General features: G+C 32.5%; 1 protein-coding gene across 1 annotated transcript; it reads right to left on the reverse strand.

The window, feature by feature from the left end:
• Window positions 1–740: 740 nt before the first annotated feature.
• Window positions 741–7399, reverse strand: LOC100780917 (indole-3-pyruvate monooxygenase YUCCA6). Its single transcript, XM_003550066.5, has 4 exons — window positions 6158–7399; window positions 3885–4133; window positions 2226–2348; window positions 741–1528 (listed from the first exon to the last, which is right to left on the reverse strand). Exons 1-4 carry the CDS (start codon window positions 6875–6877, stop codon window positions 1304–1306), a joined length of 1317 nt encoding a protein of 438 aa, XP_003550114.1. The 5' UTR covers window positions 6878–7399; the 3' UTR covers window positions 741–1303.
• Between the last annotated feature and the right edge of the window lie 4747 nt (window positions 7400–12146).

Below are 12146 nucleotides of genomic sequence, written 5' to 3' on the forward strand. Positions count from 1 at the left end.
ATATTATTAGTATGCTTTTTGAGATAAATATTTAAAAATTAATAAATTTATCATATATTATAATTTATGATTGAATGATAATATAATTATTTTATATTTTTAATGTATACTACTATTTATTCTTTTGAAAGTAATTATTATAACTGTGAATAGATTTAGCTTATTTGACTATCTATGATAGATGATATTATTAAATTAAAAAAAAATTACATCATAATTAATTTATATTTTATGTTTTTCGTATAATTATGTCTTTTATTTTTTTCTCTTAAATTTAAATGAGAAAAAAATAAATTGCCCCTCAAAATTATCCCACTTTTATTTTAAAGAACACATTAATAATAATCATTCTTTTTGCGTGAATTCATTTCAAACGAGTTAACACTTAATTTAATGAAGTTGGTGTGAGGGGGCAATAGTAATAAATGAAAATAACAATTCGACTGTTATTCCCTGCAACTTTGGCAGTTTTCCAATTCACATTCTTAAATTAGTTTTCGTTGAAAAGCGAGAGGGTGGTCCTAACTCCTAACTCCCACTTGGAACAGAAATAATTTGCATAACGAAATTGCATGGAAAGTAGTAAAACGAAGGAACATGATCTAGCACTCCATCCCGAACCATGAAAGATTTGCTTTCCTAATTAACTGAAGTGTTTATTTTTTAAAGTTTACAAACAATAAAGGAAAGAAAAAAATCTAAACTGAGGAAGCATTCGGGTCTCAAAGGGGCAGCAAAAAAGCATCAAAATTTCATACTCTATTTCATATATATTTAAAAAATACAAAATATTCCATGGGAATATAGGTTAAACCACAATCACATATCAAACACTAGCTCTAGAGAATTTCTTCTTCAACTCTCATCTTCTTTTTTTAGTCACTTTGCTTCCCTTGATCTCTAGAAAGTCAAACCTAAATATATGAGGAAAAAAACTTAAGGTTGAAAAAATTTCCCCTACCCCACCCCAAGCTAGAATCCCTCTTCAATTTCAATTCAACATCTCATTCTTAAATCCATATATGTTGACAAGTGAGTATCCATCAAAATTAAGCTGAAGGGCACCACCATGGGAATTTTTTCCCCCACCAATTGCCCCCGCCCCCCTTTTTTGTCCACTTTTCCTTGCATGGATTGGAGGAGCACTACTCTCTTGGTACTAGCTAGCATAGCATTGTGCACATGTGAATGTGATGGCACCACAAAAATCCCCCCGTCTCAAATATTCATGTGTATAATAACTTAACTTTAATGAATCTCTTCTCTATAACCTCTAATTGGGCCAAAACCAAGCTCAAACCCATCATGAATTGGATTGTGGCACATTAAGTGAGAGAGAAAAAGAAGTGCTACTATGCTTTTCCTTCCAACACCTTTCAATATCTTCACCTATTCTCTCGGCATCCATTGATGCACCAAGTAGTCCACGTTTGGTGAAACCAACTGCATAGAGCCCATTCTCACCCTTCCATCCATCTGGGAATGGCTTCGTAGGGAACCCATCTTCCTTAGAGAACATATCATCTTCCTGCACATATATGCCATTCGGATTATATTATTAGCTTCTTTTCTTGCTTTGTATCATTTTCATAATTCAGATCAAGAATCTTTATTCTCCTGTGTGTTTTTCTCACTCAGAACCATTGAATTAATTAATTCATTAAATAGATCAAATTTTCAATTTTTAAAGTACTTGAAAACAAATTAATTTTTCATCAATTAACTATATATCTTTTGAAACATAATAAAATGCCAATTATAAGATTTCATAAGTATACATATTTTATTTATCTAAAATTTAATTTGAATAACCAAAAAAGTAATATTACATATATTTAATAATCAAAAACCTCAAATTCGTAATTTAGGAAAGTTATTAGATATATGTTTGAAAAAATTTCTCATACAGCAGAAGAAAATATAAAAGTAGCTAGAATTTATTGATCTTCTTTTATAAATTAAAGCCAATTTATACCCTCTATCTTTTGAAGAAATTAGATGAAAGAATTTCTATAAAAATTAATTAAATGCATAAGATGATCTTAATTTATGAGGAAACATCAACCATTCTATTTTCTTTTCTCGTAACTACTTATAGAAAAAATTATCTATAACATAACTAAAAATAAACTTTAAAATTTATTTAAGAATGAACACATCACATTCCTATAATTTTTAATAATGATTCAAATAAAGAAAAAAAGAAAGAGGAATTTATCGTATACCTTTAGCCAATAGGGCACATTACTTTTGTAACCAGTTGCCAATATGATAGCATCAAAATTCTCTGTCCTTCCACCAACAAATTCAACTGTATATCGTTTTAACCGCTTGATGCCAGGTCTTACCTGCAGCAATTTGTGTGTGTTGGCATGCTCAGTAGTGGACTTTGGTGTTCAAACAAACAATCTAATGCAAAAATAATAACGCTCCCCCAACAACATGATTGAAAATAATAATGATTATTCTTTTGTCCATTAGCTTTTGTGAAATTTCAGATATTATATTAAGACCTTGTGATTTGATTGAAAGCACACAACGATCGAAAATGTTGCGAATAAAAAAAGAAAGGCGGAAAAAACAAATTAAAAAAATAGGGGTCATTTAATTGAACATAAAATTGTAATAAGTTGTGCTTCATGAAAAGCAAAATATAAAGGCAAAAGAAAAAAAATATACAAGTAATTAAATAAGGGCACTTGACAATAATTTTAAGAAAAAACAGCATGGATTGCGGTTATGACGGCACCGAAATATGATCTTTTGATAATATATTGCAAACTAACTTTCTTGTCATTATTTGGATTCTAATAGCTAAAGAAAAAGAAGGGTCGTTAATACACAATCTGGTCTCTATCAAAGTTACAGTTTGTGTTTTTCTTTTTGTCCTTAAAACTTTTGTCTACACAAAGTTAGTCCTTTAAGTAATGAAAATATTAACAAGTTGAAATATTACATGAACTTGTAGCAACTTTATACTTCAAGGAATAAATTTGTATAAAATATACAATAAAAAAATAAGTTTATATATGACTTGTGTAGATTTTTTATTTTAAAAGCATACACTTGTGCAAATTAATCCTTCAAAAGTGTTAAAACTATTCATATATTAATTGCATGAACTTGTTAACAAGTTCATACTTTAAGTGATCTTGTATAAAGATGTACAATAAATAAACAAGTTAATATACAATTTAGTCCTTAAATATGACTTGTGTTATTAATCCTTCAAAAGCTATATATAACTTCATAATAAACTTAACCTACCAAGATCAATACCAAATTCTTGAATAAAAGCAGAACTAGCTATACTCCTTTTAATAACCAAATTGTATATATTAATTCATTTAGAAGTTAGACAACAACACGAATTATTGACATGGACCAAATTATAAAGTATGAATTAAGATTTTTATCACTCCAAAACATTAGGATTTTGCCTACTCAAAATTTTTAAAAAATAAATAAAATATACGAGAAAGAAAAATAAATGCATCTATTTTTATAAATTATATATAATACCTCATACATTTAATTAAATTTAAACTAGTGGTGGTCAAATTCTTAATTTTCTTACATTACCACTTCAGTTTGTTTCAGGTAATCTGAAAAAATTAAGAATTTGATTATCAATAGTTTAAATTTAGTTAAATGTACGAGATATTATATATAATTTATAAAAGTAGATGTATTTATTTTTCTTTTTTATATATTTTATTCATTTTTTAAAAAATTTGAGTAGACAAATCCTAATGATTAGGAGTGATAAACATCTAAATTGATTTACTTTGTAATTTGATCCTTCAAAATGGCAAGGGTACCTTTATGTGTCCTCCAAAAAAGAAAAGAAAGTTGAATTTGATTTGATATAAAAGGGGAAGTACCTTTATGTGTCCACTTTTGATCTTGGCAAGGGTACCCACATCTAGCACTGGTGTCTTTCCGGACAAGTTTTTAAGCTGAAGGGGACCCAATTTTGGCCGGTCCAATCCGAACCGAGCCGTGTCACCAAGCATGAGCCATGACACTATGAGAAGGAACCAATCCACAAACCGGATAGGGAGCCACTTGAGCAACCACATGGACAACCCAAAAGTTGATTTTCCCAGCATCTCTCGTGGTAAGATATGTACCTTCAACACACGTACACAAAATAAAACTTTCATGATATATATGGATAAATTCTTACTTGAACTCAGTGTATGTATATATTAGTTGTACTATTCCAACAAGAAATGTGATGTGAAAAAGTACCCAACATAGTGTTATATATTCAAAATTTTCTAGAATAATGTTTTGTTGATATCCAATGCTCAGTGAGAGAAAAAGAAATAAAAAAAAAAAGAGAAAAGTGATGATAATATAATTGTTAACATAGTACGATGATAAAAAAAAAACTGTCAAATGAGTGTTTGTTATTCTGGATTTGAGGTGTCTATATGTTAAGGGTTGATTTTCTATCCTACTTAATACACAGATTAAATGACTAAATATTAAGTTATTATATTAGTCTTTCTATTCTGAGCTCTTCATTAATTTTTTTAATAATGGCATCGACAATGTTTGAACTATTAAATTTTGTGCAAGTTACTCAAATCTCCTATCACTAGTCTTTCTATTATATGCTCTATATATATTGTATCCAGATTTTCGGTAGTCCAAAAAGATACACATTCATACAGCCAGATGATTATATATATATATATATATATATATATATATATATATATATATATATATATATATATATATATATATATATATATATATTTAAGTAAATTCAATTTAAAAATACCTTTAAAATACTAATAGTATGATCTCCAAATTCATGATTGACTAATTGCATGAATGCATGGAATTAAAATACATCCTTAATCTATGCATGCATTCGTACACAAGGCTAGTAAAGTTATATATTATATAATAAAATTTTGATATATGAAATATGAACCGTGTGGGGAGAGTATCTCAGTATTTCCCCATCATAACAGCTCAGAATTTTTTCAGGGTTTTAGTATCTTGTGAGGGGGAAACAGCTTCACTCAGAAAAGAAGAGTGGAAGAAAAAGGTAGAAGCTGATGTGGGTGTAGTACATTAGCCCTTGGTAGGCCTTAATTGTTTGCAGGCCATGCTCTAAATATGTAATGGGAAAAAGAGTATCTCTTTTGCTAAGAAAATCATGGGAAGGAAAAAGGAAGGGGAAAAAGCAACTGGGTATGGAAAATCAGTGGCCATCTTATTCTTCTTCTCCCACGCTGCGCACGCTTGAGAATCCCAATAAAAGTGAAAATACCATGATTAATTTTTATAATACTTAAAAGCTATATCTGTAGCAAACTCTGAAGCATATTTTATGAACAACCCAAATATTGTACTTGATGCCATATTTTAGATGCAAGCATGAAATAAAGTTTTTGCAAGTTTTGTTAGAAAAGCTAGCCAAATTTTGAAGGAGGTGAAGATAAGTTCACTTGCATATTATGTGCCTCGCAATATATAGCAGCTTTTTCTATAATTTCTCTTTTCAGAATGAACAGAACAAGCCTTGCAATTTCCGTGTTTCCTAATGTAGTGATTAGTGACATGGAATTTCATACAAGAACTTTATAACATATTTTCTCTATCTGTAAGTCTAAATTCTTTTATATTATGAGGTAGTAAAAAATAAAAATAAAAATAAAACTCCCCTCTGGGTTTTACATACTGCAAGCCATTAATCTGTATCACAAAATATCACAAAAAACCCATAAAAAAAAAGAACTAAAAAAAGTCAAAACGGGTATCTTGTTGCCACGCTTCATTTAGCATTGTTCATGTTAAATCAACGATACCAAAACAGGAGCGACGTGCAAACTTTTAACCAAAACCCACAACTGTACATTATTTTTGTTCAAAGAGAAAAAAAAAAGGATACGCAAATTAAAACTTACACAGTTCTTTAAGTATATATATTTTATATTATTCCCCAATTAAAATTAGAGTTTCATTCCTTCCATCAATATACGTTGACATGTATGTAATGTAAGTTTTATTGGGTGGATTAATGAAATGAAATGAAATTCAAATTCTGATTGGAAAAAAGAAGGAAGTTAAGTTTTGTCCAAAAAAAAAGGCATCATAGGTAGAAAGAAAAAAAAAAGAAAGAAAGCGTTCTTACTGTATCTCTGACCACAAGAGAAGGAGTAGCATTATGGTTGCAAAGATCCAAACACACTTCCATCCCTGAATTCCCACACCCAACCACCAACACCCTCTTCCCTCTAAACTCTTCCCCACTCTTATAAAAACTTGTGTGCTTTATGGCCCCACCAAACTCTCCCATTCCCTCAATCTCAGGCACCTCAGCCTCTGCATTCTCCCCAGTGGCCACAATCAACCACCTACACACAAACTCTGTTGCTACCTCCTTCTTGTTGAAGCTCTTCACCCTCCAGAAGCCGAGCGTGGCGTCGAATTCGGCGCGCCGGACCGTCTCATTGAACCTTGGCCTAATGTCAAAGCTCTCAGCATAGCTCTCCAAGTACTCTATGAACTGTTGCTTTGTAGGGTATGTAGGGAAATCACAAGGGAACCCCATCAAGGGGAGTTGACAGAAGTTTTTTGGCAAGTGAAGGTGAAGCCTATCATAGGTCTTGAGCTGCCACAAGGATGCTATGCAGTTGGATCTCTCTAGGATTAGGCTTGGCAATCCTTTTTCTTTGAGATATGCTGCTGTTGCAAGCCCTGAAGGCCCTGCTCCCACAATCACTGGCCCTGGCACCCACACACATCTCTCACTACTAGTAGTAGTGCTTTGTGATGATGAATTCTTCATTTTCTGTAGGAATAGAGGGTCATGTGCTTGCTTTCCTTCTAGCTCTCTCAAGCAATAGTCCATATATCCAAAAATGCAATGAAGAAGAGGAGCAAATTCTTCTTTAAATGAATCTCAGTATCTCCAAGGATTAATCTTTGACTCTCCCCCAAGCAAAAATGCAATGAAGAAGAGCGACAAATTATACGGAGTGGATTCTTCTTTAAGTGGATCTCATATCTTGAGGCGGATTCTAGGTTTCAACACAATTGGGGAGCAAGATTAACCAAAGCCAAAAAGTGAAAGTGAAAGCTCTATGAGGAAGATTTGGGATGTGATTTGGTGCTGTGGAGGATTGGGATTGTGAGCAAGTTCCTTGAATTTTGGAGGGGATTGAGAAGGGTCTTATCCACTATTGTGCAAAATGGAGAGAAAAATAAAAATAACGCAAAAATTCTGTGTGTTGTGTTTGTGTGTGTTCAATGGAGGAGGGTTAAGCGGAAGGATGAGCACCAACTACGGGGCAAAATCAGCATTCATCACCAAGAGAGAGACTGAGAAGGATGGTGATATCTCTCTTTGTATGTGTGTGAACATATATATATATATTCCTACTCTGCTTCGTTCAAGAATTTAAATGAGCCAAAGCAATTAAGCAACTGGTAAACAACACTAGTGGGGACATCACATTATAATTAATTTAGTTATTATTATTCAGTATTAACATTATTAGTATTTTTCTGTTAACTATATGCTAATTAATTAAACACGCATATACAACCATGTGAGTTAATTTCCCGGGTGATCAAAAGTTCAGAATTCGTAGCATATATTATATATTCAATTCGAGGGTTATTTGTGTCGTTCGTCAATATTAGCGAGGGTTAGGTGTTTGAAATTGTGGGGGGAGACATTAATTACTGCAAATAATTACTATGAAGACTTGAGTTGGTTTAAAAATACAAGAATGATATGCATTACCAAGATGTAAAAATTAGCAGAAGATATATATCTGGTACGTGATCATTCGCAATGGACAATGTGGTGCAGCTCAAGATGGACCTGATGGAGCATGAATTGTGTCCAAGATGTCATCCACATTAGTGGGATATTTTCAAATGGGTTTAAATATTATTTGAATTAATATTTATATAGTTCTTATTTGCATTCACTTTCATGTAAAACTTTCATTATCATCCACGTATTGCCTTGTCGTGGTTAATTTTTCATGTTAGCTATACGTAATTAGGTTATGGTATATATATTTTTAAATTGGTAATAAATTAAAATTGATTCGTGGATGTATAGATTTGTTATATTTGATTTTCATTTTGATTTTAATTAATTCCTTATGAATAAATTGTTTTTGCAATGCCATATACTGATATGTCAGGCGGTTTACTAAGATACTAGTTAATCGAAAAATTAACTTATTTAGTTAATTACATGATAATATAGTACTTTTAATTTTCTGGTAATGATTCTTTGAAGCAACCCTTTAGCCTAGTCGTCAGCCACTTGGCAACAAATAAGTGTTGTTCTTTATGTGATGTGATTTGAAACTTTTTTACCGTCGTGGATTTTTCCCAATCAACATGGGTGGTTAAACAAATTATTTAATAAAATGAGTTTCTGTCCTCACTTAGGATGAATACACGTCATCCTTTATTGTGCAATGATCTTTTACATTCGTTGTTTTTATAACTAATGTAAAAGCAATTTTTTAACATCAGTGGTAAGAAGAAATTTTTTTAACATAAGTGGTAAGAAGAAATTGATGTAAAAAAAAAAAAACTTTTCTACATTAGTTGTAAAAAAAAAAACAAATGTAAAGAAAAGTACTTTTTACATCGATTGTAAAAATAACCAATGTAAAAGATCATTGTGCCACACATGGTGGTGTTTCGTACATTCTATGTGGTGAAAATAACCTATAACAGGTAAATAGTTCCTTTGACCATGCATTTTGGTATTTTGTTTGGGAAAAAAACTCAAAATGGTAAAAAAGTGTATATGATTTGTTTGTGAACATGAAACATATTAAATAAAGGGTAATACACTTAAAAAAATAACTCATAATATATTTTTTTTTAAAAAAAATTAACAATCATATTCTTCTCTTTTAAGAAATGAAATGTGTACCAACAAGTAGTTGACCCGAGTGTCATTGAACTCAGTCTCTTTAAGTAAGATCTCGAATTTGAGCATTGTGGATAAAAAAATATGGTCGAAAGAGAAGATCCCATTAAAAGTGATAATGAAACATATTAAATGGGTAATACATTTAAAAAATAATTCATAACTTTATTTTTAAAAAAATTAACTATCATGTTCTTTTCTTTTAAGAAATGAAGTGTGTATCGACAAGTAGTTGGCCCTAGTTTAATTGGCCTTGGTCCCTTTAAGCAAGATCTTAGGTTCAATCATTTGGATAAAAAAAATATGCTTGAAAGGGGAGATCCCACTAAAAGTGAACAACTAGGTTTTCTGACAAATATTAGTTATTAGTAAAACTCTGGAGGATACTTTAAATTAATGGTGTAGTAATCGAAAAATGAAATGTGTTATATTTAAATGTGTTTTGAAGTAATTATCAACTTTACACGTAATGAACATGTGACCCGCAACTTAAACTTAGGATGACCAAATTAAAGATTATAAGTTGGCACAAAGTCCAAATAGCTGCTTGAAGCAAGGAATGCCTTAGTGGAACCGACTTATAATAAGTACAATACACCCCTCAGAATAGGGTCCCCAACACAAATACTTGTAATAAGCCATGCAAATCATATCGCCAACAAACACTATAAATAGAATTTTTGTAATCATACAACACATTTACACATAACAAAACTCAATAATATTAGACTTCAAAGATGTCTCTTTCTATCTCTATCTAATCCTCTTTGATTTTCATTCTACTCCATGCTGCATGACACAAATCATGTTTCGTGTCCTATACCATAACAATGGCTCCGTCTATGGGAGTTATCAATTCTGTAGGATGAAAGGATCCATAGCTTGTGGATCTTTGTTATGGTGAGCGCATAAAGCAAAAAAGCTTTAGTAGAAGCAACACATTCTTCACCTGTGACGAAAGCCATGGGCTCTCCAAGGATGGAAAAAATGTGGCGTTTACGAGCATGCAACTAACTGAGCTCGTAGAGATGCTCAAACAATAGAAAACAATGTTGTAAGAACATAAAAAACTAATCACATATCTATGGACAAAAAAGGATGATGCACAAAATGAACATTCGAACATAGCAGAAGGCGAGGGAGACTTGTCGACAAAGAAAAAGCTCGTAGACAACGAATCAAACAAATTAAAATCGCATAAGTTGGATCAAGTGGCCTCGAAATAATTAAGAAGGGGGGGTTGAATTAATTATTACTGAACCTTTACTAATTAAAAATCTACCCTTCTTAGGCTTTTACTATGTTGTTAAGAAAGTAAAGAATAGAAATAAAAACTTAACCAAAAGTAAAAGCGATAATTAAAGTGCACAGTGGAAATTAAAAGAGTAGGGAAGAAGAAGACAAACACACAAGAGTTTTATACTGGTTCGGCAACAACCCATGCCTACATCCAGTCCCCAAGCGACCTGTGGTCCTTGAGATTTCTTTTCAACCTTGTAAATTTCTTTACAAGCAAAGATCCACAATGGATGTACCCTCCCTTGTTCTCTTTGAACAACCTAGTGGATGTACCCTCCACTAGAACTGATTCACAAGAGATGTACCCTCTCTTGTTCTCAGTCACAACAACCCAAGTAGATGTACCCTCTACTTGTACCACAAAGGATGTACCCTCCAAAGTGTTAAGACAAAGTTCTCAGGCGGTTAGTCCTTTGAAACTTTGTGAATGGGGAAACAAAAGAATTCTCAGGCGGTTAGTCCTTTGAAATATTTTTTTTATGGGAAAGGGAAGAATCAAAAGAATTCTCTGACTGTGTCATTTTGAATTCTTTGACAAGGGAGAAGGGAGACACAAAAGAATTCAGGCGGTTAGTCCTTCATTCTTTTGGAAAAGGGAGAAGCGAGACACAAAAAGAATTTAGGCGGTTAGTCCTTGGCGAATTCTTTTTGGCAAAGGGAGAAGGGAATGAAAAAGATGAATAGCACACTTTTGTTTCAAGTTTTAGAAAACTAGAAAACTTTAGAAAGCTTTTGGCAAAGGAAGAAGAAGAAGAACTTTAAGAAGATGCTCAAAGAGATTCAAAGGTTGTAAAGGATTGTAATTATTGTTCTTAAAAATGCAAGTTAAGGACTTGCTTTTATAGACTCTTCATGTCTGGTCAAGAAAACCATTAGAAGAGTTATAACCTTTAGAAAAACTTGAAAACAATTGGAAGAGTTACATCTTTTGATTTTTGTTCAAAACTTATCACTGGTAATCGATTACCAAACCATTGTAATCGATTACATAAAGAATTTTTGTGAAAGGATGTGACTCTTCACATTTGAATTTGAATTTCAACGTTCAAACACACTGGTAATCGATTACCAAATCATTGTAATCGATTACACCATTTTGAAATCAATTGGAACGTTGTAAATTGATGGAAGCTTGCTTGTGGGGCTTCTATGGAGGCTGGATCTTTGAGCTTCAATGAGGTCCTTTAATGGTGATTTTTCACCATGGAGATGCAGCGGAAGACAAAGGAGAAGAGGTGAGAGGAGGCGCCATCCACTAGGGAATAAGCAATGGAAGAAGGAGCTTCACCACCAAGATGAGCCTTGGATAAGAAGCTTGGAGAGGATGCTTCAATGGAGGAAAAGAAAGAGGGAGAGAAAGAGAGAGGGGGGAGCACGAAATTGAAGGAAGAAAAAGGGAGAGAAGTTGAACTTTGAGTTGTGTCTCACAAGACTCTCATTCATCAAAGTTACAATAAGTGTTACACATGCTTCTATTTATAGACTAGGTAGCTTCCTTTAGAAGCTTTCTTGAGAAAACTTCCTTGAGAAGCTTCTTTGAGAAAACTTCCTTGAGAAGCTAGAGCTTAGCTACACATACCCCTCTCATAACTAAGCTCACCTCCTTGAGAAGTTTCCTTAAGAAGATTCCTAAAGAAGCTAAAGCTTAGCTACACACACCTCTCTAATAGCTAAGTTCACCTCCTTGAGATGAGAAGCTAGAGCTTAGCTACACACCCCCTATAATAGCTAAGCTCACCCCCATGACAAAAAACATGAAAATACAAAAAAAAAGGTCTTACTACAAAGACTACTCAAAATGCCCCGAAATACAAGGCTAAAACCCTATACTACTAGAATGGCCAAAATACAAGGCCCAAACGAAGGAAAAACCTATTCTAATATTTACAAAGAAGAGTGGATTCAACCTTGACCC

Source organism: Glycine max, chromosome 17 (genome assembly GCF_000004515.6).
Source record: "Glycine max cultivar Williams 82 chromosome 17, Glycine_max_v4.0, whole genome shotgun sequence".
Classification (NCBI taxonomy): domain Eukaryota; kingdom Viridiplantae; phylum Streptophyta; class Magnoliopsida; order Fabales; family Fabaceae; genus Glycine; species Glycine max.